At 54.6% G+C, this 27,686-nt stretch overlaps 1 protein-coding gene across 2 annotated transcripts; it reads right to left on the bottom strand.

Moving 5' to 3' along the window:
• On the bottom strand, positions 1-27,686 carry BCL7A (BAF chromatin remodeling complex subunit BCL7A). 2 transcript variants are annotated; one of them, XM_069497035.1, is made up of 6 exons: positions 27,484-27,686; positions 20,219-20,300; positions 16,615-16,711; positions 12,260-12,427; positions 6,772-6,893; positions 1-1,562 (listed from the first exon to the last, which is right to left on the bottom strand). In XM_069497035.1, exons 1-6 carry the CDS (start codon positions 27,573-27,575, stop codon positions 1,491-1,493), a joined length of 633 nt encoding a protein of 210 aa, XP_069353136.1. In that variant the 5' UTR covers positions 27,576-27,686; the 3' UTR covers positions 1-1,490. The 2 variants fall into 2 exon arrangements, with proteins under 2 accessions (XP_069353136.1, XP_069353135.1); XM_069497034.1 differs by having other exon boundaries at positions 6,709-6,893.

Here is a 27,686-nt window from a genome sequence, read left to right on the forward strand (position 1 = left end):
CACAACAAAACCCGCAACCCACCCCCCCCAACACACAACTCAAAGGGAGTTAGAACTCCAGTGCAGTAAAGAAAGCTCAGGAAAAGGTTTAAGGTCTGAGGAGTCCGTATAGTAAGAGCAAACCAGGCCTCAGAACCCAACGACTAGGCAGCTCGTCCAAGGGGCATCTGGGCTGAGTGACAGGACGTGGTCCCAGCGCAGGCGGGGACGGAGGGCGAGTCCGTCTCTCCTTTCGGAAGGGCGTGCAAATCTTTCTAAGTCCTGGGCGCCTTGTTTCTGGCCTTCGAGGCCCAACCATCAAGGCCTGCTCCCCCGTGGGGACCGACACAGCACGTTCCGGGAAGGAGACACGACCGGACTGTCCGCTCTGAGAGTCAGAACGTCACGCAGAAGCGAGTGGATTGTGACCGGCTGCAGTGCTGCCTCTCGGGGCATGGGCCAGGGTGCGGGGGAGGCAGAGGGAAGCAGGTTCCCGTGGATTTGAAATCCAAGCGACGTCCTATGAGAGAAAGTTCAGCACCAGCTACTGCTGCCGCCTGCTCCCAGCTTCCCCGGCCCGTTCGCGTCTTGGGGAGACAAGCCTTGCAGTCATCCAGAGAAGCCGTTTCATCCTGGGAGGTCTGGAACAAACGGGTGGTGGGAGTGGGGGTAGGGGCAATAGAGTGGAAGTGCCAGAAAAATCTAAGGGCTTTGCATGTCCATCTGGGCCGCTGTGGGCTCGGGAACACCCAGCCTCAGAGGCCCCGAGGAAGTGAGGGCCTATCGAGCGCCCGGTCTGGACCGAGGAGGCCAGCCCTTGGGGACCATGCCCCACACCTGCGACTCCTCGGGCCCTGGAGGCCGGTGCGGACCCCACCCAGGGCTCAAGGGGGGCCAGAGCCCCCTGCACCTGGACATCAGGTGGGCCGAGGAGCACCCCGCTCCGCCCTGCCTGCCCCAATAAAGTCCTGGGGCACGGGGGAGAGAGGTGAGCGCGGTGGCGGCTGCCGCCCCAATGAACCAACAGGGCACTTTGCAAAGGAAGATGCAAAACAACCAGGAAACATGCCAGAGGTCACCTCAAGGGCACAAGGCACAAAAACAGAAAGCAGAAGGAATCGGTTGAACAGTGTGAAAAGCCCCGACGAAAAGCGAATTCCTGATCGGTACCACCCTCAAATAGCTTATATCGTTAAATAGAGAAGTGGAAAAAAACACAGCAGCAACACAAACGTGGTCTCGGCTTCCGAGACGTGTGCAGACGCTCCCGGGCTGCCGACCCGCCTCCCCAAGGACAGTCACGCAAAGGTTCAAGTGTTTCGCCTCACAGCAGAGTTCTTCAGTGTCTGAGAAGTTACGCCGTTCTAGGTGTTCTTGGATTTGCACTTGGTAAACTTGAAACGTTAGTAGTTCTGTTCGCACCCAAGAGGAGTCGCTCGGGCAAAGTTGTTCTAGAATTAATTGCTGATGTACCTTCCATGAAACATGGACCGGAGGGTTTCGCTTACTGTCTACATCTCTTCGGAGTTTTGTTGAGAGGCCTCCAGTTTCATCTTTTTAGAGGGCGGCACTCCTTCCAAATCCTTGGGGGGAGAAGGAAGAAAAGCGAAACCCGGTTAATACGCCAGGGCAGCGATTTGGGCCGCATGGCCGAAGGGCAGCCTGGTGGGTGGTTCAGAGAAAGGCCCCTGCATGGGCTTCAGGAGGTTCCCGAACCTAGGGGGACTGTCACACTCGGACTCCTCCTGGAGCCCAGGGAGGCCTGTGTCGCCTGCCCCCGCCCAGCCCTGCCACAAGTGAACCACGCCCTCACCCAGGCCTGTGGGCCACGCTCCTTTCAGCCACCCAGACGGTTGTCAGTCTTTCTACCCGTGATGAACCGCTAGGGTGGTTATTTGTGCACAAGTTTCAGGTTCACCTCTCCAAGTTCGAAGGCCATCTCTCGAAGGCCCAGACGCGCGTTGCCACGTCATAGACTAACTGGGGCACACTCTCAGCCTTTCCTGAATGTATTTATGTATGTGACTCTGGGGGGGGGGGGAGGGTCTATAGCTGTCACCAAATTCCCAAAAAGTCCCATGACCCCAAAAAAGGTTCAACACTCACTCACTCACCTATCACCCAATCAACCTGGGCATCTCCAACCTAACCTGAGACCCAGTCCCGACTATAGCCACCCATCAGCCTGGGAGAAAGCCCAGGCCCAGATGGCACCCAGCAGCCCCACCCCCGCCTGCACCTCCCACCTATTAGCAAGTCCCACCAAGCCCATCTCCTTGAGCCCAACCACCCCTCTGCACTGCCCAGTGCCCCGTCCACACCTGAGCCAAGGTCGCCTGTTCTGTTTCTTCAGTCACCCTGTTCCATCCTCTTACAGCACTGGGTGTGACTCTGTGACCCGTTTGTGTCTGCTCTATCCCAGCCCTGCGCCAGACCCCCTGCCCATTGTTAGCCCCACGAGGGCAGGGAGGGACCCGGTACAGTGCCCGGTCCAAGGCAGGTGCTCAGTGTTAGCTAAACGTTAACAGAGGCCCCCGGGCCTGGAGGTAGGAAGTGGCGTGAGACTCGCAGAGAAGGCGACACGAGCTCCTTCAGGGGGACCCTGGGAGCAGGAACCACGGGGAGTCAGGAAGGCCTGGCTTTCTTCCCTCTCTCCCCTTTTGCCTTATTTAAAAAGGGACACGAGCTCAACACAGATGTAACAGGAGAAAGCAGGCCTCGGCGCCTTCCAGGGAAGGTGGATCCCACGCAGGTGAAGGGCCTTTTGTTTTGTGGAGCACCTGGCCAAGGGGTGGCTGTAGGTGAGCTTGGGAGTGAAGCCCGGGAGAGAGGGAGGACGGTCTGGCCTCAGGGCCACCCAGCAGGGCGGGAGATGGGAGGAGGGAAGGGAGGAGAGAAGGGCAAGATGGACCAAGCACGGGGGAGAGGGCCAGAGGCATCTTCCTGATGCTGGGGCGAGGGCAGCATGAAGAACATGTGTTTTCTTAAATGCCAGGGGTTTGCTTTGCTGGAATGCATCCTCCTCTTGCTCACACGCCTGACTCTGTAGGGCAGTGTGTGTGTCTGTGTGACCAGGAAAATGGCAGAAGAGGTCTGGGCCCTCTGGAAGCAGGAGCAGACTTAGGGGGACACAGGAATAGGAAACTCCTGGCCTTTTCAGACACCAGGGGAGGACGCTGGCCGCTCTCCCAGGGTGTGGATCAAAGTGTCAAGCTGACCTTTATGCCACTGAGCTCAAGGAGCCGGGAGACCCCAGCCAATAACTTTGGTTTTGTTAGGTCATTAAATGTGAAATGTATGATTTCGAATCAAAAGTGTAGTTTATTGTATCTCAAACAAGAAGCAGTACAATTAATCAAAATATGCCCCTAAATTATCAACATAGTTTTGCCATCTTAGTGGTAGCTTGTTTATGCCAGTAGCCAAGAAGCCTGGAGATAGTGAGTGGCGATGAAATTGTGAAAGGCATTTTCCAGGGCTTGTTGAGAATTGAATATTTTTCCTTGTAAGAAGTGGTCCAAAGCCTGGGAGAAGTGGTAGTCAGTTGGTGCAAGGTCTGGTGAACATGGTGGATGACAGAGAGTTTCCAAGTCCAGCCTCTATAGTTTGAGCAGCGTTGTTTGTGTGACATGTGGTCGAGTGTTGTCTTATAAGAGGATTGGCCTGTCTCCATCAACCAATCTCAGCTGCTTCATCACGAGCATCCTCATCATTTCATTCACCTGGTTGCAGCAGACATCTGCTGTAATGGATTAATCAGGTTTCATGAAGCTGTAGTGGATAATACCAGCGCTGGACCACCAAACAGACACCATTAGCTTTTTTTGATGAATATTCGGTTTTGGACTGTGTTTCAGCACTTTATCTTTATCCAACCATCATGCAGAATGCTTGTGATTGTCAAAAAGAATCCATTTTTCATCACACGTAACAATATGGTATAGAAATGGTTTGCTTCTGTCATGACAGCAAAGAAAGGCAAGCTTCAAGACAATTTCTCTTCTGATGCTTGTTTAATTCATGTGGAACTCATCTATCCAGCTTCTTTTTTTTTTTTTTTTTTTGTTTTTGAGACAGAGTCTCACTCTGTTGCCCAGGCTAGAGTGCCGTGGCGTCAGCCTAGTCCACAGCAACCTCAAACTCCTGGGCTCAAGTGATCCTCCTGCCTCAGCCTCCCGAGTAGCTGGGACCACAGGCATGCGCCACCATGTCTGGCTCATTTTTTTTTCTATGTATATTTTTAGCCGTCCAAATCATTTCCTTCTATTTTTTAGTAGAGACGGGGTCTCGCTCTTGCTCAGGCTGGTCTCGAATTCCTGAGCTCAAACAATCCGCCCACCTCCGCCTCCCAGAGTGCTAGGATTACAGGCGTGAGCCACCGTGCCCGGCCCATCCAGCTTGTTTACCTTGCTGATTTGTTTCAAATGGTCCAATATTGTTAGAATAGTAATGTCACACCTTGCGGCTAATTCATGTGTAGGTTGAGATGGATTCGCTTCCATTACAGCTTTCAGCTCATCAGTATCCACCTTGGTCTCAGGTCACCCACATGGCTCATTTTCAAGATTAAAATCACCAGAACAGAACTTCTCAAACCATCAATGTACTGTGTGTTCATTAGCCACATCCTACCCAAACATTTCGTTGATATTTTGAGCTGTCTGTGCTGTATTGGTTCCATGATGGAACTCATATTCAAAAATAAAACAAATTTTTCACTTATCCATGGTTTCACAAAAATTGCTCTAAAAAAAAATCTGAAAGATAATCACAAGCCAAAATGTGCCTTTGTAAGACTGAAGGCTGTACCTTCATGGTAAGCATAAAACAAGTGTCAAAGTGTGTCAGCGATATCAACGGTCAAACTTAGTACTTAAGAAAATCGGGGGCCGGGCGCGGTGGCTCACGCCTGTAATCCTAGCACTCTGGGAGGCCGAGGCGGGTGGATTGCTCGAGGTCAGGAGTTCGAGACCAGCCTGAGCAAGAGCGAGACCCCATCTCTACTAAAAATAGAAAGAAATTATATGGCCAACTAAAAATATATAGAGGAAAAAATTAGCCGGGCATGGTGGTGCATGTCTGTAGTCCCAGCCACTCGGGAGGCTGAGGCAGTAGGATCGCTTAAGCCCAGGAGTTTGAGGTTGCTGTGAGCTAGGCTGACGCCACGGCACTCACTCTAGCCCGGGCGACAGAGTGAGACTCTGTCTCAAAAAAAAAAAAGAAAATCGGGGCCGGGCGCGGTGGCTCACGCCTGTAATACTAGCACTCTGGGAGGCCGAGGTGGGAGGATTATTTGAGCTCAGGAGTCTGAGACCAGCCTGAGCAAGAGCAATGCCCCATCTCTACTAAAAATAGAAAGAAATGATCTGAACAGCTAATATTATATATATAGAAAAAAATTAGCCGGGCATGGTGGCGCATGCCTGTAGTCCCAGCTACTCAGGAGGCTGAGGCAGGAGGATGGCTTAAGCCCAGGAGTTTGAGGTTGCTGTGAGCTAGGCTGACGCCATGGCACTCACTCTAGCCCAGGCAACAGAGTGAGACTCTGTCTCAAAAAAAAAAAAAAAAAAAAAAAATTGGACATGTCGTACTTATTTACTATACACACCAGGTTTGAATTTGTATTGTTTTTAACCAAATGGGCTCCTGCTCTGCCTGCAGTTCTGCAACTTGCTTTTCTCACTTCATGTTGCGAGAATATTTATGGTACCTGCGAGGTCCAGCGATGCTCTCCTGGGCAGCGCCACAATTGTCTGTTTGACACGCAACCTTGGGTTTACGTAACCACCCCCTCTGGAGCAGAGGCCGTGCCTACTTCCTGCCACGGCAAACGCACCTTCAGTCAATGCCGCCTTTGTGCCTGGGTGCTGGTGGGGGGCCCTGCGGGGTAAGTTCCCGGCAAGTGAGCTGCGGATCAGAGGATTCTGAAGATTTTAAAGTCTGAGGGACACAGCTGGGGACGGCCTGTTTTCAGGCTCCGCCACGAGACCCACCGTGTCCTGCTGCCTCCCTTCTTTCTGCTGTGGCCCCTTGTTGGTTTCCCTCGAGGCACCAGAAGACACTCAGCAGAGTGGGAACCATGTTATTAGTTGAAGTTTCGAGACCTCTGAGTCCCCACTCCTCTAACAGTGACGCTGTAGGATTTGCAGTAATAGTGGTGGCCGTGGCAAAGGACACTTCTGCATCTTCTGCACCTGGCTCCAAGCTAGGCCACGTTCTCTCATACAATCCTCACCAGAGCCCTAAGACAGTTCTGTGAGCCCATCTGACAGCTGGAAAGACTGAGGCTCAGAGAAGTTAACTGCCCAGTTACTAAGGGATTCCAACCAGGGCTTGGCGCTGGGAGGTTTGCTCCTGACCACGGGGCACGGTGCACGTGAACTGACTGATTCAGACCAGATCGGGACATACAGCTACGACCCAGAAAGGGGCCCAGCCCCGGGGGACAGGGTCAGCTGTGACATTCCAAAGCGTGAGCCACTTGTCTTCCTGGCCCTGGAGAATATTGACTTTGGGTCGCTGAGACCAGGTGACACTTCCGTGAACTGAACAGACAAAACGATGAAGCTGAGGGTGGGATGAAGGACCGTCCCTCGTCCTGTACTGAGGACACGGACCCTGCATTTCATCTATCCGTGCGGAGCCCAGGGCCGAAACGGGATGAGGCTCACAGATAAATGACAGCTCCACGTGTCCAGCAACAAAAGGACAAAACACCTTTCCGCGTACCCCTGACAACCCAACAGGCTCCCGGCCGCCCGGGCCCCCCCTCGGAGACCCGGATCGAGGTACCTGAGAGATTGCTGACGTCTCCGCGGCCAGACCCGAGTCTCCAGACGGCTGCCGTTCCACTTTCTCTGAACTGTTTATCGAGTGTTCCATCGAAGACTGTGAATTCTGCTCGTCAGAAGCGTCTGCGGGAACGGCAAGACGACAGAAGCTGTTTTCAGGCACGTGAAACGCGGAGCCAGATGGGCCAGATACTAAAAATACCCGCAGCTGGGAGCTTTGTGGTCGGGGGGCTTCGGGGGGGTGCTGCAGTGGGCTGGATGTGGGTATTGGGGGGCTTGGGAGAAGCCTCTTATTTCCTAGTGACACTGTTCTAAGCAGCCAGGCCACACGCTTGCCCTGAGGTCTCCAGCCCTCTCCGGCACCCTGATTAGCTGCCACGTGCCTCAGCCTGCAGGATGCTGTGGGCATGAGCTGCGTGCACGCGGCGCCCCCTGGTGGCCCCAGCGCACCCAACAATCATGGCTGAACGTCCCTCCCTCCCACCGGCCAAGGTGGCTGCGTCCTCTCTCCTTCCAGAGCCTGCCTTCTCCTCCTGGGGAATGTCAGAGGTACCTGGCCCTTTGTAAACATTTCACTTAATAATATGGGTATTTTTCTGATTGTCAGAGCAATGACTGATCATTGCAGGAAAGAGAGGATACAGAAAAAAATAAAGTCACCTGTCACTCACGCTACCCAGAGACCCTCCCCTAATGTTTTAGAGATTTTTATTTCCCATCTTTCCAGGTTTTTCCTCCTACATGCATATAACTCCCCCACCCCCCAAACAGGCATCAGCAGCGTTTGGGAAGAATTTTTCCCGTCTTTAACAATTCTCTAACGGCCGAGCGAGGTGGCTGACGCCTGTCATCCTAGCACTCTGGGATGCCGAGGCGGGCGGGGATCGTTTGAGCTCAGGAGTTCGAGAGCAGCCTGAGCAAGAGTGAGACCCCGTCTCTATTAAAAATAGAAAGAAATGATCTGAACAACTAAAAATATATAGAAAAAATTAGCTGGGCATGGTGGTGCATGCCTGTAGTCGCAGCTACGGGAGGCTGAGGCAGGAGGATCGCTTGAGCCTAGGAGTTTGAGGTTGCTGTGAGCTAGGCTGATGCCATGGGACTCTAGCCAGGGAAACAGAGTGAGACTCTGTCTCAAAAAAAGAAAAAAAACAAAACAATAAAAAAAAACAATTCTCTAAGTACTGGAGCTCAGGAGACGGCGGCACCCTAGCCCCGGGCCATCGGTAGGCCTAGCAGACCCAGGTTTCCGGGCGATTCTCAGGCCTCGGTCTCCCTGCTGCTTCACCCCAGGTTCCTCCAGCAGAAGGAGTGTCCAGGCTGGAGGCGGAGGAGGGGGTGGCAGCGGCTCTACCTAGAGCTTACCGGGCACAGAGCCGCAGACTCGTGAAAAGAGCAGCAAAATCCCACCAGGGCCCCAACACTGTTACCCTGATTTTTAAAAAGCACACTCAGCTAATCCTGAAGAATGCCCGAGCAACCGAGGCTCACTTGCTGGGGCTTCTGAGGCAGAGAAATAACAAAGGGGAGGAAAAAAATCAACCAAGCAACATGGGGCCAAGGGGAAGAGCTGCAACAGGCTGGGGCAGAGGACTTGGGGGCTCCTTCCGGGGGCTGAGCAAGCGCGCAGGGCTGTTGGTAGCAAACGCCTGTTGCTCTCAGGCCGGGAGAACCGATCCCCGCGCAGGTGTCAGGGCCGGGCTCTGCGCTGGGCTCTCTAGTGCCGCGGGGTGGGGGTCAGGTGCCCACAGCCCAGGGTGTGGAGGACACAGGGTTTGCAGATGGATCTAGGTTCCAGCACTGCCCACACCGCCTCTGCCAGATGAGGGGCTCTCGGCCTCAGACGCCCCCTCTGTAGAAACCAGGTGGACGACAGCCACCCTGTGGAGTAGCCGTGAGGATTGAATGGAACGACAGGACAGACACCCGAACAGCACAGCCACCCCAGGCGGGAGTAACTGAGGGAGAATCCAGGGCGTGGAGCCAAACTCCCCATAAACCTGAAATTTCTTTGATGCTTTTAGTTTTACCTTTAAAATCCATGGTTAATGGCCATACCTCAAAAAGTTAAACACACAGTTATCCCAGGACCCACCAATTCCCCGCTTAGGTGTGTACCCCACAAAACTGAAAACTGGGACTCAAACTGCTATCTGTACACGAATGTTCCCGGCAGCCCAAATGTGAACGGAGAGATGAGCAGACACCCGCGCACAGGAGCGTGATCCAGCCAGAAAACAGAATGAGCCACTGACATACGCCACGGACGGACCTTGAAACTATGACACTGAGTGAGGAAGCCGGACACAAAAGGCCACGTGTTGTAGGACTCCACGCACATGAAACATCCAGAACGGACAAATCCACAGAGACGGAAAGTAGATTAGCGGTCGCCAGGGAATGCGGGAAGGAGAAATGGGGAGTGACCGCTAGTGGTACGTGGTTTCTCTTTGGGGTGATGGGAATGTTCTGGAACTAGACAGAAGTGGTGGTTGCACAACCTTCTGAGTATACTAAATGCCAGTGAATTGTTGTTCACTTAAAAGTTGTTAATTTCATGTGAATTTCATCTCAACAAAGAAGAAAAAAAAAACCCATGTTGGTGTTCATAACACATATATTTGTTTTAACGTAAACATTTAAAATTTTCACTGACCTAAAAAATTTGCCACACCTGTGGCTCTGCATCTGACCATAGTTCCTTTTCTGCTGGGCACAGCGGGCTCTTGGGAGTGGAACCGGAGGTGGGTGCCCCAGTTGTAGGCTTAGAAATCACGCAGGCGGCCGATTGCCCGGAGACTCATGCTGACCTTTGCCGGGTGGAGATGCCCCAGCCAAGGCCTCCCCCGAGAGCCAGGCCGAGAGCTCAGTGGGAACCGGCCTTGGGGCTCGCAGAGTGTTCAAGGACTCGGGCAGCAACTGATTCTGAGTGCCGTGGTGCTGGAATTCACCCAGGGGAAATTATTTTCCTGGGGACTAAATTTAGTCCAGGGAGCTTGGACATTATGTCATTCCCTGAACTCACTTGGCAGTAAACAAGTTCAAAGCAAGGTCAACAGCTGGTGGCCGACCTGCCCTGTCCTAGCAGGCAGTGTGTACCCACCTGGGAAGGCCATGTGGGTGTGTCCTTGTGACCTCCCCACAGAGAACTCGGCAGGCCCCCGGCAATGGGCAGGTGGGTACTAGCTGAGCAGCACTTGGGCAGCCGTGTGGGCCCAGGGATCTGGGGTGGCCCACCTGGGTGCCAACACTTCAGCTTTTGGTGGTGGTGGCAAGGAGGGGTGGGTAGTAGTTAGCAAAATGTGGCAGTTACGGGAGCATGAGCCTAAAATACAATTCCTGTAGCTGAGTTCTAATCAGCCCTTTATAGCAAAGGAGATCCAGGCCCCAAACATGGGAGAAACAAGACCACGGCCAGAAAGAAACCAGGATGGGAAAGAAGCCAGAACGTGGCTGCAGACGTGGCCCACACCAGCCCCCAGCACCCCCAGAATTGCTCCCCTGGCTCCCCAGACCCTTCCTGTGTGCCAGGCTCCAGGCCAAGTGTCCACAAAATAACCGTGGCAGTGGTCCCCCCACCAAGGACGGGAAGGACACTTGCCTTGTCTGTGTCCTAGTATCTGTAGAGACCCCGTCTCTACCAAAAAAAAAAAAAAAAAGAGAGAAAAGTTAGCTGGGCATGGCGGTGTGCACCTTAGTCCAAGCTACTCAGGAGGCTGAGGCAGGAGGATCACTTGAGCCCAGGAGTTTGAGGTTGCTGTGAGCTATGATGACACCATTGCACTCTAGCACAGGCAAGAGAGCAAGACCCTGTCTCAATTAAAAAAAAAGAAGGCCGGGCGTGGTGGCTCACGCCTGTAATCCCAGCACTCTGGGAGGCCGAGGCGGGTGGATAGCTCGAGGTCAGGAGTTCGAGACCAGCCTGAGCAAGAGCGAGACCCCGTCTCTACTAAAAATAGAAAGAAATTATATGGACAACTAAAATATATATATACAAAAAAATTAGCCGGGCATGGTGGCGCATGCCTGTAGTCCCAGCTACTCGGGAGGCTGAGGCAGTAGGATCGCTTAAGCCCAGGAGTTTGAGGTTGCTGTGAGCTAGGCTGACGCCACGGCACTCACTCTAGCCCGGGCAACAGAGTGAGACTCTGTCTCAAAAAAAAAAAAAAAAAAAAAAAGAAATATCTTAATTTTCCTTTTAAATCTACAATAGGAAAAACAGTCATCATGGGGGAATACATGGTACTGGGCCGGGCACGGTGGCTCACGCCTGTGATCCCAGCACTCTGGGAGGCCAAGGCAGGAGGATCGCTCAAGCTCAGGAGTTCGAGACCAGCCTGAACAAGAGCAAGACCCCATCTCTACTAAAAACAGAAAAATCAGCCAGGCGTGGTGGCATGCGCCTGTAGTCCCAGCTACTCAGGAGGCTGAGGCAGGATGGCTTGAGCCCCAGAGTTGGAGGTTGCAGTGAGCTACGATGATACCACTGCACTTTACCCTGGGCAATACACCAAGACCCTGTCTCAAAAAAAAAAAAAAAAAAGAAAAAAAAAGAAAAGAAAAACAACAAACACACACAGCAACTGCCCTTTGGCCTTGGTGCTGGAGAGACAATAAGGAGTGGTGGGGAGTGCGATAACTAGTGACTGCAGGCCATCCCGCCCTCCCTGGAAGAAAGCCACTTCTCTGCTCTAACTGGTTGTTGCCTCATGGAAAAGCAGGCCTACTACTGCCAAATCTGATTTTTTAAAAGAAGTCGGAAATCAACCCTATTTATTTATTTATTTATTGTTAATTTGTGGTAGAGACAGGGTCTTGCTATGTTGCCCAGGCTGGTCTTAAGCTCCTGGCCTCAAGTGATCCTCCCGCCTTGGCCTCCATCTCCCCGGTCTGACCACCATCCTCTCCCACCTGGACAAGTGCAGCAGCCTCTCCCTGGTCCCCCCATCGTCGGTCATCAATCCTTCAGATCACGTCATCCAAACCCGTCAACAGCTCCCATCTCACTCACCATAAAAACGTGGGTGGGGCGTAGCCTTAGGAGCCCCCTGTGCCAAAGGCCCTGCTTCCTCTCTGACCCCACCATATCTTCCAGTCCCTCACGCACACTCCTCCAACCACGCCGAGTACACGCCTGCCACAGGGCCTTTGCATGGCCCGCAACGCTCTTTTCCAGATACACATTGGCTTACTCCTTGCCTAGCTGAGCCTCATCTATGCTAACGCCAGCTTCTCAGTGAAGCCTTCCCTGACCACCCTAAAACTGCGACACCCCCCATCGTTCGGCAAGACTCCCCATTTCCCCTTCCCACTGTCTAACTCTCCACCACACTTGGCTTCCAAAGAATAGACTCTCAGACTTTTTAATCGCCCACGAGACCACATGCTCCCAGTGTTACCTTTCATGGCAGGGCCTCCTTAAACACCTGTGCCCTGAGTGCTGAAGGCCGGGTAGAGGCCCCGGGAGCCCAGCCCAGGAGGGCACGTACCTTCAGCTCCGGGGTGCCCCTTCCCATCGGCCTGGGCCTCGTCCGCCTTGGCTTCGGTGCCATCGCCTGGCACAGCCACGTTGGGCTCCGGAGCAGGGCTCGAGTTGCTGCTGTTCTCCTGCTTGATGGGGGAGGCATCAGCTATGGAGCTTTGGTTGCTGTTATCGTCTGTGCGGGGGGGAACAGAACCAGAGGGTGAGATCCTGCAGCTGCCGAGGACAGGCGGGTTGGGGACGTTCAGCTTCCCTGTGCCCCCACGCCTGCAGCCCCACAGGACGCTCTGCCAGGAAAAGGTCTGGGTACTCCCTCCTCTGGAGCGACCGGCACCACCCAGGGCCACCCGCATGGCCTGACCTCCCCCACTACTCATTCACGGAGAAGGAGCCCGTGTTTGGAGGCAGCCAGCTAGAGACAGTGGCCTAACACGTTCAAACTCTTTGGGGAACATCTGGGTGGAGAAACCAGCCATCGTGTGCATCAGGCTGTGAAGCCACACGGAGGACAGCGTGGCAGGGTCTGGGAGCATTACTGCCAAACGCCTCATCCGACTTCACCGAGCCCCAACTTCCACTTGGTATGAAACAAAACGGAGAGAACAAGACAGCGGCAGAAGGTGGGATGTTCCAAAGGACACTTGGTCTAATCTCTTCAAGTTAATATCATTTTTATTAAAAAGAAAAAGAGGCCGGGCGCGGTGGCTCACGCCTGTAATCCTAGCACTCTGGGAGGCCGAGGCGGGTGGATAGCTCGAGGTCAGGAGTTCGAGACCAGCCTGAGCAAGAGCGAGACCCCGTCTCTACTAAAAATAGAAAGAAATTATATGGACAACTAAAATATATATATAGAAAAAATTAGCCGGGCATGGCGGCGCATGCCTGTAGTCCCAGCTACCCGGGAGGCTGAGGCAGTAGGATCGCTTGAGCCCAGGAGTTTGAGGTTGCTGTGAGCTAGGCTGACGCCACGGCACTCACTCTAGCCCGGGCAACAGAGTGAGACTCTGTCTCAAAAAAAAAAAAAAAAAAAAAGAAAAAGAAAAAAGGAGTGGGGAGAAACAGGGAAGGTTACCGTGGAGTAAAAGAAAGCTAAGAGATCCGACGACTGTACATGATGTATGGAAATGATCCGGATTCTGTTTTGAACGTGCCAGCTATAACGTTTTGGAACAAACTGGGAGATTTGAATACGGTCTGGATTTTAAAAGCTATTAAGGAATTGCTAATTCTGTTAGAAGTCACAATGGTATGGTGGGCATAGAGAAATGGTATTTTTTAGCAATGCACGCTGAAATGTTTAGATATAGACTTAAATGTCACGATGCAGAGAAATTTACTTTAAAACGCTCTAGCGCAGGTTGCACGCAACTGTCAGAACTCCCTGAACTTTACACTCAAGAGCTGCGAATATTTTTAATGTAAATTAGACTTCAATTTAAAAAGCTTAACACATTGAAAAAAGCAGACGAGGGGAATACGGCACTGTGTTCACGAAAACCAAGTTGTGGGGTACACGGGGTTCGTCTCGCTACTGTTCTCTGCAATGAAACGTCTCACAATGAAGAGAGGGAATCGTCCATTGGCCAGTGGCATTCAGGCTTGGGCTGGGCAGAGGTGGGGGCCCCAGGGGCCCCTCTCCTTGCCTTGTACCTGCTTCCAGGGCACGGAGAGTCAGTTTAAACTGCAGATGCCCAAGTGGAGATTTCAAAAATACCACCACACTCCGGCACTGCCTTTCTAGGCCACGCTGCACCTAAGACCGAGCCATTTTTGCACAATGAGAGACACCCCGACAGGCCCGGGCACCAGCTACACGCCAGGCACTGGGCAGGAGCATTTACGATCACCTCGTTTAACCCTCCCGACGATCTACCAGAAAGGTGCCTCTACTACCTTCGCTCTAGAGAGGGGAGGCCCAGCCCCCAGCCCCTCCTCCACCTCCACCTGCCCGGGAAGCACCAGGCAGTCGGGCAGCCCCAAATGGGTAAACTGGGTCTTACTTTAAGCATATTCTGGGGTGCTCATTACACAAAAGCATCCTCCTGTGAATTCTGGAACTTTAGGGAAAAAAAAAAAAGGATGTGCACTCTCCCGATTTATCCTTCCAGAAAATCCAAACTTCTTTTCCAGGCTAACATACGTGTGCAAGCAGCTCGACCCCCAGGCTCCAGCCTGAGGCTGTGTTAATTAATGACAATAAGCACTAACGTTTAACGAGCTAGCGGGCTGTGGCTACCCTGGTGACCTGGTAACAGGGTGACCCTGACACTTGGTCTAACACCAGCTGAATCTTGTAGACCAAAGGGCCAAATGTGTGCACCCTCTCCCGTCACCTCCTGCTGAGCCCATCCTCCCACCTGAAGCCTTCCAGAAAACTCTCCCCCTGCCCTGCGCGTCTCCACAGCCCGCAGCGTGGCGTGGTTTGGGGCTCACGTGTACGAAAATGGAAATGATACCGAGAAGGTGAACAGGGCTCCCGCATCCAGGGACCTGGCTTGTCAGGCATCCTAGATTTTTCTGGAGCATGTGTCCAGACATAAACCTGCACTCGGCCTTTGAAGGACTGCATAGCGGTCTCATCAACGTGAGCTGTTAACGTGCCACGGCTTTTAAAGGAGCATCTTGACTTTATGCAGTTGGCACGACCAGCCCTGTTCTACAGATAAAACCGAACAAACCCGAAGGGTAGCAGTCACATAAGTAGTCCAAGATGGCACGGCCGGGGGAGGTCCTGGGAGAGCTAGGACTTGAACCCAGGAGGGATCCTGACCTCTCGTCACCTGTAATTCTGTGAGTATGATCCAACTGAAATCCAGAGCCGGGCCTGGGGTCTCCTCGGTCCCCACAGAGGAAGGGGAGCTGAGCAGGGCAGGGAGACTGGTCACATCCCAGCTCATGTATCTATTTCGGAAAATCAAACGTATCCCAACTACGATCCTACGGCCAGCTGGGGCGGCTCTCTTGACACGTCAACCAGCAGCCAAGCCCCACCGCGCTGGCCCAGCATGGGAAACTCCAGCAAACCAGCATTCCTTTTTCTGATTTCCTTATTTCGTTACTTATCTGATTCTGCCTCATTTACCGAAGGCTCAGGGTGGTCACAAGCACAAAGACCTGGGAATTAGCATCGACAGATGGATGGAAAAAGGCAGGGGTTGCAAGCTCCTGTCCCACCAGGCCAGGCAGGTGACAAAATGAGGTGGTGGAGCCAGGTGGGCCTAGAGAGGGCCACACACCTCCCCCCCACTTAAGGGACACTGCTTGGGCTTCACACAGCCGCCGCCTCGAGGGAGCACCCGCTCCAGGGAGCCAGACTGCATTTCTCAGAGGACGGCAGTAACGCAGATTTCCTGATGCATAAATATCGGCAACTCAATTTTTTAAAAAACTTCAGGTTTGAGTCTCTGAGGCGGTTTTCCCTGCAGTGGCAGGGACAGGGGACCAGGAGGCCGTCGGCAGGAGCACAGGGACGGGCTGGGAACGCTCTGCGTTCCGACCTGGGTGGGTCAGACGGGTGGGTGCGGTTTGGGAACATTTCATGGGGCCCCACACTTACGATTTGCGTTTCTCTTCTCAGCTAAAAAGGTAAAAACAGAACCAAACACCAGCAACGGGAAACAATGGCAGACAGCGACAGCACCTACGTGGATTTGATGGCTGGAACACTGGTTACAACTTCCGTTTGCTTTTTGGTGTTTTATTGTTGTTCTTAAAGGACGGGGTCTCACTACGTGGCCCAGGCGGGAGTGCAGGGGTCATGGCGCACTACAGCCTTGGACTCCTGAGCTCAGTCGATGCTCCTAACTCAGCCCCCTAAGTAGCCGGGACTACAGGCGTGTGCCGCCGCACCTGGCTGCATTACAACTTTTGAAATAAGACAGCAAAGGAAATTAGGCTGTGGATGTGGAAAGGCTGTTCCCATGGTCCTAGGGTGATTAACATGAAGTCAGAAATCTGGTGTGGAGCTTCCCAGCAGCCAATGCAAAATGGGAAACAGAAAACATAGCCATGTATATAATTTATATCTCCCTAGGAGGGAAAAAGAAATGTACACCCCCCCCCCAAAATCTTCCTGGGCACACACGGGGCAGAGGGAAACATCTCTGGTGAGGTTTTTGTCACTGGGTGAGGGGAGGGTCTTATTTTTACGTTTCGGGTTTACTTTATACTTCTTGGCTTGGTACACTGGGAAAAGAAACTTCCTCCCCTGCTTCTCCTTGGCACCGAGGCCTCCTGGTCCTGCCCAGCCCTCCTACCCCTTGCCTGGAATGTGAACAAACCTGCTGAGAAACAAAACACAACTGAGCACATCACCAAGGCCCAGGGACCCGCAGGAGAGGCCTCAGACCGGGGGGCGCTCACCATGCATGTCCATCATCCCTGGGGAGGAGCTGTTCTCCGGAGTGGTCACCTCCGAGCCGCACTTCTCATCTTTGCCTTTTTTCTTATTCTTGTTTTTCTGGAGGGGAAAATGGAGCAGAGACCAAGTCACCAAATCACGTGTGTACATGCTCACTCGGGCCCCCGGGGGAGTGGTATGAATATTTTATTCCATCAAATCCGCTGGGAGCCCCCAAGCCCCTGGAGGGTTCTCCTTAGCCAGCATTTGAACGTGTTCCACGAGGGGCTGTGCTCAGGGCCTTGCTCACTTTGGAATCAAAGAGCCCCGCGGCCGAGAGGATTCTGAGGCTGGCCCAGCTCCGGCATGCTGGGAAATGAACCTGCCTGTCTGCGGGGCGGGCCCCGGCAGCACGCAAACACCCTGGCTGGCAGCAATTGCCTCCTCCTCCAGGGAGAGTATCTGGGGAAAAGGCCCCCATCGGCCCAGAGCAGGTACAAAGTGATGCCAGGTGAGCCCGGCAAAGACAGAGGTCACTCAGTTCCACTAGCTTCGGGCCCCCTGGGGCTGCCTTTCTCAAAGCGTAGTAAGCTGACTTCCAGCACAAAAACACAGGGGGAGTTAAGGAGGGAAAACCCGGGGAGGAAGGAGGGGTGAAGGGGCTGCTGTGAGTCGTTCCATTTTTTACAATTGAAATAGAATCAGTTGGAAACAATCTAACTGTGTCCGTTGGTTAAGAGACTCATTAAATAAATTATGACACATTCATCCAACGAAATCCAATGCAACAATTACAGAGAATAAAGCAGCTCTTCACGTACTAATATAGAGCAATCTGCAAAAATATTCACGTGTTAAAATATTTCAATATCGCCACAATGTACAAAAGAAAGGTGCTGGACATGCGAATGCCACCATTAGTGGGAAGCAAGGGACACACGAGTGTGTGTTTGCACACGTGTCTGTGAGCGCAGGCTCCCTCTGGAAGGATAAACAAAAACTAGTAACACGAGTTGCCTCCGAGGAAGAGAACTGGGCTGGGTGGGGGTGTGTGTGGAGACGAGACAGATGTATAAAAGGACACACAGTAACAGAGCAACGATGTATAAAAGGACACACAGTAACAGAGCAACGTCTGAAGAACACACACAAATCTACAGACGGAACAGACTGGTTGTCACCATGGCAGAAGAGCAGGCAAGGGGGAGTAACTGCTAACAGGTACAAGTCTTCTTTTTAGGGTGATGACAATGTTCTGGAATTATAGTGGTGATGGGTGCACATCTACGAATAAACTAACATGGAACTGCACACTTTAAAAGAGTGAATTTTACGGTACATGAATCATCTTAATTAAAAAAACGGTTTTTAAAGTGACATCTGAATTTTGTACCATGTTTTACCTATTTGAAAGGATGAAATTTTCAAGAGTTCTAAAATAAAAAACTGGTGCAACCATAGTCATTGGGTGTTAAAAACAATAAAAAGCTATCCCCCTACAATTCAGATCCTCAGCCCGAACCCTCTTAAGATTCTGATTCAGCTGCCCGAGATGGGGCCCAGGAATCTGCATTTATCAAGCTGCTCAGCCAGGCCGGCACCGCTGCCCTAGAGGGAGGGGTGGGGTGGGGTATCACACATCATGGCTCAGAGACGAAAGGGGAATTAGCATTTCTTGAGCACCGTCTGCACAGCCGGCACCGTGCTAAGTGTTCTCCGTGGTGATATACTGCCTTTGCTCTGTTGAAGAAACCCCGCGAGCTGGATATTACTGCTCCGTTGCACAAAAGAGGGAACTAAGGCCCAGCAAGGTGGGGTGACCGCCCAGCATCACAGGTCACTCGGGGCTGGTGTGTCCAGCTCCAATCCAATGCCCTTTGCCCAGCCTGGAGCTGCCCTGTCCTTCCTGATGGGCCATATATAACGCTTTCTCCTTGATCATATTCCATTTGGCACATCCCTAATGTCTGTTTCATGCTATTCTATAATTATCTTCCCCCAGCGAGATTAGAAATTCCTTGAGAGCAGGGACCACGTCTTCTCAAATGCAACCGGCGTTTCTACAACACCTAATGATGTGCAAGGCACAGACATGGGCCGGGGCCAGGCCAGCCTTCGAGGAGCCTGGCGGCGCTGCTCTTCCTCTGGGGAGGTGGAGACAGACCCAGTCTCCATCCCTTTGGGGAAGGTAGCCCCGGTGGAGCCCCAGCCAGAGCCAGAAGGGACAACAAATGCCTAAGTTCTCAGCCCAGCACCAACCCGCCCAGGGTGAGCATGTGACCACAGTGTCAAGAACTGGCTGAGACCAGGCGCAGTGGCTCAGGCCTATAATCCCAGCACTCTGGGAAGCCGAGGAGGGAGGATTGCTTGAGGTCAGGAGTTCAAGGCCAGCCTGAGCGAGACCCCGTCTCTACAAAAAATAGAAAAATTAGCTGGACACAGGGCTGCCTGCCTGTAGTCCCAGCTACTCAAGAGGCTGAGACAGAAGGATCACCTAGAGCCCAGGAGTTTGAGGTTGCTGTGAGCTATGATGACACCACTGCACTCTACCACCCAGGGAGACAAAGTGACACTCTGTTTCAAAAAAAAAAAAAAAAAAAGAATGGGGCTGAAGCTGAGCCCTGCCTGGAGACCCAGTTAAGTAAAGACAGCGGAGGGAGGCTTAGCCCCGTCTCACGGAGGAAGCTGGACCCGCCACCACCCCTCAAAGCTCACCAGTCCTGACCACATCACCCCCAGGAGCGACTGGAGCCATGTGCGTTAGTCTGAGCGAGCGGGGAAGGCAGTCGGGCAGGAGAGCAGCTCATGCAAAGCCCGTAGTCGGGACGGTTCTGGGTTTTGACCCGAGATGAGAACAGCTGACCCGGGAGCAGCAAAGCTGGAGAACCTGGCGCTGGGGGCAGCTACAGGCCATCCGCCAGCACAGCCCCTCGAGTGCTCCCCAGTGGTGGCAGGCAGGATGGCTCCGCCCCTCCTGGAACCCTCCGGGAGCTCCTGACTGGACAAATGCCTGCACCAGGCTCTCTCACTCCTGAGGCCACCTGCCACCAGCAGCCCCAGCCGCCAGAAGGGTCTCCAAGAACAGAGAGAACATGCACTTTGGAGTCAGACAGACATGAGCTGGATTCACGGCTTGACGATAGCTGTGTGACTCTAGGGAAGTGACTTCACCTCTCTGAGCCCATGTCGTCACTTGTACAGAAGAAAGTTAAAAAGATCAACTGTACCGACCCAGTGTGAGAAGTAAATGAGACGATGCATGTGAAGCATTAGCCCGTATTAGCCCGGGGCCCAGCAGACGGCCAGGTGCTCAGGAGCGGAGCTGCACCGCTGGCACCGCCATTCCTGCCCCAACTGTGCTGCCCGGGGCCAGCGGAGCGGGGGGGCTCTCAGCCCAGAAGATACAACTTGCAGGGACACTCCCCAGCTCTCTGAGGGATGGACTCTGGAGAGGGATGGGGACAGGTCCAGCAGCCTCTCCAGGCCTAAGCTGGGTCCTTCTGCTTCCCAGGGGGCCTCAGCCCCAGCTCCCATGGGGGTAGGTGACAGCAGGCAGCCCCCTATCGCCATGGTGTGAGGGGCATGGACAGATGTCCCCAGCCCAGGGCACCAGCCCTGCATACTCACATCGTCAACCTTTGGCTCTGTCACAGGGACCCACTTGTAGATTCGTAGGGACGTGTCACCAACGGTCACCCACTTCTTCTCCCTGTGGAGGACAAGGAAGAGCCCATTACCAGGGGCTTATGGGGCAAGACCCTGCTCATCTCCACGGGGGCACAGGCCACACTCCCTCCGGGCAGAGAACAAGCTCCCGGTCACACAGATGTGGGCTTGAGGCCCGGCTCTGCCCTCACTAGCTGGCCCTAGGCAAGTTGCACTGCCAATCAAGCCTCAGTTTCCCCACCTGTTATACCACACAGGGTCACTGACTATTTTGGGCTGGAAGGAAATGCTTGGTAAGGGTGAGGGCAGGGGAGGGTGGGGGCTGCCGCTTTTAGGGGGATCTCTGTGGACAACAGAAGCCAGGCCCCGATTTCTCCTGTGTCACTGCCAACGCCACAGAGCCAGCAGATTGGGCCATCCGTGCCCCTCTGGGCCAGTGGGGCATTTCCCCTGTGGGGAGCAGGGGTCTTTACCAAGGACACGCGGGGCTCCTCTTGCCCTCTGGCGACACTTCTGGGGGCAGAGAAGGGGAGGCAGGGCAGACACGAGGGGCCGCCCCTGCTCTGCCGGCGAACGCCCTTTGGAGCGGCCAAGGGAAGCTGCAGAGCAGCGGCCTCAGCCCGAAAGGTCGGCAGGCCTGGACCTGTGGCAGCAGCCAGGCCGGGAGGGTGCCCATACCGCTCAGTTCAGGGGTCCTGGTGGCCCTGTCTGCACAGCCGCCACGGCGGCATTCCAAGCTCCTGAAGGACAGAGGCCAGGCCCCAGCTGCGAGCGGCAGGTCTGTGGACCAGAAGGAAAAGCGGAGATGGCCTTTCACTCGAGGTAGTAATTACCGCACTGTCCACCACCGCCACCGCCCCGCTTCGGGCCATCGTGGTTTTTAGAGTATCGCTACAGCCACCCGCCTTCTGCCCTTGATCTCTGCAGTCAGACGGACTGAGTCCCTTCCAGCCCCATACACCCAGCGGCCACAATGGAGGGGACTGGGGCTCTACCACCCAGGCAGATGTGCGAGGTCACCAAGTGGCTGCTGACCGCCCAGTAAGGAGACTGGTGACTCGGAGGGACCCACAATGGGCTGGTGGGGCCAGACGCACACCTGGCACCCAGGTGGCATGTTACAGGTCCCCCACCTTGTCACCATGGGGACTTCTGGGAGCCCAAGCACACTCAAAACCAGACAGCCGAAACCACAGACACCTCTGCCTCCAAAACGCTGCCCCCAAAACACTGCCTGCTAGGGTCCTTCACGTTCCCTGGCTGAGGATGCTAGGGCCCAGCTTTTCTTATTGTACTAATGGCCATTTCTAGTGCCTTCTATGTGCCAAGTACTGTGAAAACTTGCTCTAATATTTACATAACCTAGTGGCAGGAAGCGTCAACTTTTCCATTGGACAGACAAAGAAACTGAGGCATGGGGAGGTGAACTCCTGCACTATTAGAAGCAGCCCCTCTGGCCCTCCCCCTTTTAGCCCAGAAAGAACAAAGGAGGCCGGGTGCAGTGGCTCATGCCTGTAATCCTACCACTTTGGGAGGCCGAGGCGGGAGGCCTGCTTGAAGCCAGGAAGTTGAGACCAGCCTGAGCAAGAGCAAGACCCCGTCTCTACAAAAAATAGAAAACTTAGCCAGGCGTGGTGGCACAAACCTGTAGTCCCAGCTACCCAGGAGGCTGAGGCAGGAGGATCTCTTGAGCCCAGGAGTTTCAGGCTGCAGTGAGCTATGATGGTGCCACTGTACTCTAGCCCAGGCTACAGAGCGAGACTCTGTCTCAAAAAAAAAAAAAAAAAAAGAATGAAGGAAAGGCAGATATCTAAGTCACTACCCGCCTGTCTGTCTCCTGTTGGAAGAATGGACAAGCCACAGTGCCAATCTTTCACCTCCTCCATTACGAATAATCAGAAGGTGCCTGGAAGGGACAGGGCATTCCCAGGAACAACCTCAGTGACAAACAGAGCAAGCATCATAATAGCCATTGTGCACCACGGCCTTACTACATGCCAGGCTTCTTGCCAAGCACTGTATTTACACGCCCTCTCTGAGATTCCCAATAGGCTACAAGAGAGGGACTTGTCACTCCATTTTATAAATGAAAAAACAGGGGGCCCAGAGAAGTTATACCACTAGCTTGTGGTCACAGAGATTTTAGGTGGCAGAACAAGGATTAGGCGCAGGCTCGGATCCCTGAGCCCACCTTGTGCTATTCTGTTGCCCATGAAAACTAAGAACCCATTCTGGGGAGCACATGGGTAATGGGAGCTGGAGGAAGCATGACAAATTGCTAGAATCCCACGCAAATGGCCAGAGCCACTCACTATGCACGAGCCCTGGCCTAGCTTCCTTGGCCTGGGCCCCAGTAAATCAACACATTCAAGGTTTGATAGTGTTAAAAAGAAAAAAAAAAAAAAAAGAGTAATTGACGTGCAATACACAGGACACCTTTCAGGGCAGAAAGTACGCCAGAGACCTGGGCTCTGCCGGCGTGAACGAGCCAAGATGAAAGTCTGAAGTTGCAGCTGCTTCCCTGGGAGGCTCCAGGCCACGGGAGGCCACAAGCTGAACGCAGCCAGGTTCTCATGCTTCCCTTTGCCCCAGCTAGAGACCCCTTGCCAAGTCCCCAACTCACCCCAGAGATCGGAAATTGTTCTTCAGCTGCATTTCTAGGTGCAGTTGTCACGGGGGCTTCGGGACAGGGGTGAGAATGTTAAGACCCCAACATGTGAACTGGACCTCAGACCTGGGCTCAGCCAGCAGCCACCCAGGGGGAGGGGGCCCCGGAACTCAGGGCAAGTCACTGGGCGAGCACCGGGGAGCGTAACATGGCATTTCACAGACACACCAGGTAGGCGTATGGGCTTAGGGGAGCAGATGAGATTTCCCACAACTGCCTCCCCAAACCCATCACCCCAGAACACACAGCACCCCCATGAGGGTTTTAAGCTGCACCCATAACCTTATATCTGGGGTGGCAAACAGCTGGCCAACAGGCGTGTTTCGTTTGGCCTGCACAGTTCTGTTCTTTTAAAAATTTGAATCTACTGCCACATTTTGTTTTTTCTCTTTCTCTCCTCTTTCTTTTGTTTTTGTTTTTTTTTTGAGAAAGGGTCTCACTCTCACCCAGGCTAGAGGCAATGGCATCATCACAGCTCACAGCAACCTCAAACTCCGGGGCTCAAGCGATCCTCCTGCCTCAGTCTACCCAGTAGCTGGGACTACAGGCACATGCCACCACATCTGGCTAATGTAAAATTTTTTCATAGAGATGGGGTCTTACCATGTTGCCCAGGCTGGTCTCAAACTCTTGGCCTCAAGCGATCCTCCTGCCTTGGCCTCGAAAAGTGCTAGGATTATATGCGTGAGCCACTGCACATAGCCTCTACTGCCAAACTTAAAAAAATGAGACTCCTCATGAAAATCCAGATTTTTGGCTACTGTTGAAAACATGATCTGGGGCCACATGCCCTGAGGAGCGACCGCTTGCTCCAAATGGGCTCCTTGGCTCCCTCTCATCCCCCAATTTTTGTCACCTGTAGGCACCAGGGCTAGAACTCACCATGACCACCAGGCTGCACCCCACCTTGCCGCAAAGCTGCCCCTGGGTGCACCCTGAGCCCTCCTGCCTTGATGGCCCCTCGTAGTCAGCCTGGCTTCAATACCTCTCTTTTCCCATCAGACTTGGGCTCCTGGGACGAAAGGATAAAATGAGGTCCCCGATGCAAGAATATAGGTCCAAATGCTCCTCCCCAGCACGGACTCCTATATAAACTACAAACACCTATCCCAGATTCTCCAGGCCAAGGACAATTTCCAAGGTTTTCCTGGGTCCAAGTCCAAGGAGATCATCTTGGGGTCGCTCAGCACCCAAGAGGACTCTGCCAACTCCCCAAGAGAGTCACTTTGTATTTACTCCCTGTGACTAGTCCCTGAAACCTCAGGCGGCCTGGCCTACGGCTGGCCTCATCCTAACCAGGCCCAGGTCCAGCTGACCTGCCGTGCACCTGGCAGGAAGGTACCTGTGATGAAACCCCCGAGGAGGGAAGGTGAGGCTTCAGGCTCAAACCTCCACCTCTCCCAGGGCTGGGTGGGAGGTCCCCCAGCCTCTCAGTCCCCACAGCAAGTCACCGGGGGAACCCTCAGGCCAAGTGCCACAGGGTCCCAGGCCTAAGCTTACTTGGCAGCTCAAGTCTCTGTCTCCGACCCAACGGCTACCCCTTCCCCTTCTCTTCTCCACCCACGCTGGGCCTCTCTAAGCCTGGCCCAGTTTCCCAAAAGAGGCCCACCATTTTGTTTTCCCTTCGGCCATCTTCTGGCTTCCTCACTCTGCCAGCCTGCCTTGCTGGGACACCAAACAGAAAGGACAGGAGAAATCACCTGGTGGCTTCAGACGGGGAGGCCACAGCTAGCTGCTGGCTTTTTCCAGGGTTGGGGGTGCAGGGGGAGCATTGTGAGGGGCCACAGGGGCACAAGAGAACACCACCCTAGGCTTACGGGACTAACAGTTACACAGAACACCCCAGCTCTCCTCTGCATAAAATGCAGGAAGCCCAGTTAAATTTGAATTTCAAATAAATGAATATTTTTTTTAGCGTAAGTATGTCCCAAATAGTACCTGGGACATACTTACACTAAAAAGCATTTATTATTTTAAGAAATGTCGTTGTTTGTCTGAAATTCAAATTTAACTCAGCGTGCTGTATTTTTATTTGCTAAATCCGGTAACCCCCTGTCCTAGCCGGCGGTGAACCGCATGGTTGGCGGCCACACGGTTAATAAACAACCCAAAGCCTCAAGGGCTGACTGGAAGACCCATTCTGTGGGCACAGCCACGGCAAGATTCGGCTTCTTGGAGGCTGGAGGACCCCAGGTAATAAAACCCTGGCTTTTTGCTTAGAAGGGGGGGGGGGGCGGGGGAAGAAAGAAAGAAAAAAAAAACACCAAAAAAAAAAAAAAAATCACAGAGCCAAGTTTCTACAAAGTCCACCTTACAACATTTGACGAGCGCTCCTGTGCACAGGCTGAGGTGTTTTGGGAAGCATGACCTTACTCATCCTCAACAGCCCTGAGAGAGGAGGAAGCAACACAGAGCCTCTTGTTGCCATGGTTAGAGAAGTTACATGGTTTGCCCAAGGTCACAGCAAGGAAGTGGACTGGAAGCCCAACCACGAGATCCCAAAGCCTGAGGTCTTTAGAGGACATGATGTGTCAAATGCACAGAGGGGCAGAGACACATCGCCCACCCCAACTACAGGCTCCCCCAGTGGGCCCGGCCACGGAAGGCCTCCAGGCTGGCTGCTCGGGGACCCGCAGGGCAGAAAGCCCCATCTCTCCATCTGCCCTCCCTGCAGAGCAGCTGGCCGCCCTGTGGGAGCAGCTGTCAGGGTACAAGAGCCTCTGCCCAGCTGGGAACCTGGGGCAGGAGGCCCCACCACGCCTCCCGGAGCAGAGAAAGGCAGCTTGCTGGGGCCCCTTTCTAACCTACCGCCGGTGACAGAAGGGACCCAGGCACAGACACCAGTTCTTTCTTTGCACAGGGGCTGAGGCAGGGAGGGGGCCAACTCCAGCCTTCCCACTGGCAATCCCGCAGGAGAGGGGCTGCCGGTTCCTTTCCAGTGTGTGTTTTGGCCTGCAGCAGTTTCTGCCATTTTTAAATGGCTCTGGTCAGGCACTGGGCGCCCTGTGCACCAGGGGAGCTCCCGAGGCACCACCGACTTGGATCTCAACTTTGGAAAGCCTCCCCTTCTCACGGTTCTGAAAATTCTTTGTCCCACTGGAGCCAAACCCAGCCCACGGCCGGGCATCCAGCCATCAGACAGCCCTTTCCATAGGAGGCCCGGGAGCACGTGGACTTTATTGATTTTCCTCTTGCCTTTTTTGTTGGGTTTGACTCTGAAAGGACAGCTAACTTGTGACACCGCCAGACCGGAGGCTCGCCCCCAGTGGTTTTAGAGACCCAGGCGTTACTCAAGAAATGACACCCCCCCAAACATAAACATACCCTGCCCCGGGGCCTGCCCAGTTTCCGGGCTTTAAATCTGGGGTCAGGACGAGCCCGCGGGCGCTGACACTCGGGGACAACGTCGCGGCTGCTCCTCTGTCTCCCGGACCCCAGTGAAGCCGTGGGAAAAAAAATAATAAAGTTGAAATCAGGGAGCTGGGAGTTTTCAACAAGTCTGACCCAACCCGGCGATCTGCTCGCGCCTCGGGCCTGGCCCTGGGTCCGTTTCCGCGACGGACCCCGGCGAGGCCGTGGAAATGTTCGATCGTATTAATTACAACAAGGCCACGCCGGACAAGAGCTAATTTGAGCTTGAAAAACACGCACGGCCGACACCGAAGCTCCTTTCCTCCGTGCAGAGAACAAAAACAAGGGCTCTCTCCGCAAAACAAACACGGGCTCCCGGTTTGGAAAGGCAGACGCGGCCCAGGACCGGTTTCTGGCCAAAATCATCGGCTCGCCCGACCCCCGCGGCCCGGGGCGCCCGGCGGCGCGGGGTGGGAAGTGGGTGGCCCGCGCCCCTTCCTCCCCGCGCTCGCCCCCATCTTTCTTCCTCGCCGAGAGCCCTCGCTCCAGGCAGCCCAAAGCGCTAAATTTAAACGGCTCGCGCTCTGCAAACTCCGCAGACTCGAGGGCGCCGGGCCGGGAGGCGGGGAGCGGCGGGCGGCGAGCGGCGGGGCAGGCGCGGGGAGGCCGGCGCGGGCCGGGGCGCGGGGCCGGCGCTGCGCCGCCCGGGGCGCGCGGGGAGGAGGCGGCGGCGGCGGCCCGCTCGGTGCCTGCACAATGGAGCTCGCGCTCTCCCCGCCGCCGCCGGCATTGCGGCCCCGGCGCGCGGGAAGCCGCTTTCATGTGACTTGCACAGAACGAAATGGCTTCTGGGGCCGGCCCCGAGCCCCCCTCCCGGGAGCCGGGCGCCGCGGCGGGGGCTGCCCGCCGCTCCAGCCGCCCGGCCCGGGCGCCCGCCGCCTCCGGGCTGCCGCCGCCACCGCCGCCGCCGCGCCAGGTGGGCGACAGGCGCGAGCGCACCTGGACAGCGGCCGCGGCCCCCGCCTGGCGCAGGTGACCCGGCTCGCGCGCCGCCCGCCCGCCCTCGCCAACTCCGGGCCCCGCGGCCGGGCCGGGCAGGCGGGCGGGCGGCCCGGGCGCTGCACCCCGCGGCTTTTTGTATCCGCTCCCGGGCTCGGGGCGGCCGCGGCGCCGAGCAGCGAGCGAGCGAGCAGGCGCCTCCGCTTACCATTTGCGCACTTTCTCGATAGCCGCCATGACCCTCTTGATATCATCTTTGGCCCGGCTCCTGGTCTCGGCTCGAACCGACCTGCCCGACATGGTTCTGGCGGGGACAGAGAGGCTGGGGAGCGCGCCCGCCGGGTCCTGCTCGCGCTCCGCGGCGGCCACACTCGCGCCCGCCCGCCCGCTCACTCACTCACACACAGACAC

This window comes from Eulemur rufifrons, chromosome 21 (assembly GCF_041146395.1).
Source record: "Eulemur rufifrons isolate Redbay chromosome 21, OSU_ERuf_1, whole genome shotgun sequence".
Taxonomy (NCBI): domain Eukaryota; kingdom Metazoa; phylum Chordata; class Mammalia; order Primates; family Lemuridae; genus Eulemur; species Eulemur rufifrons.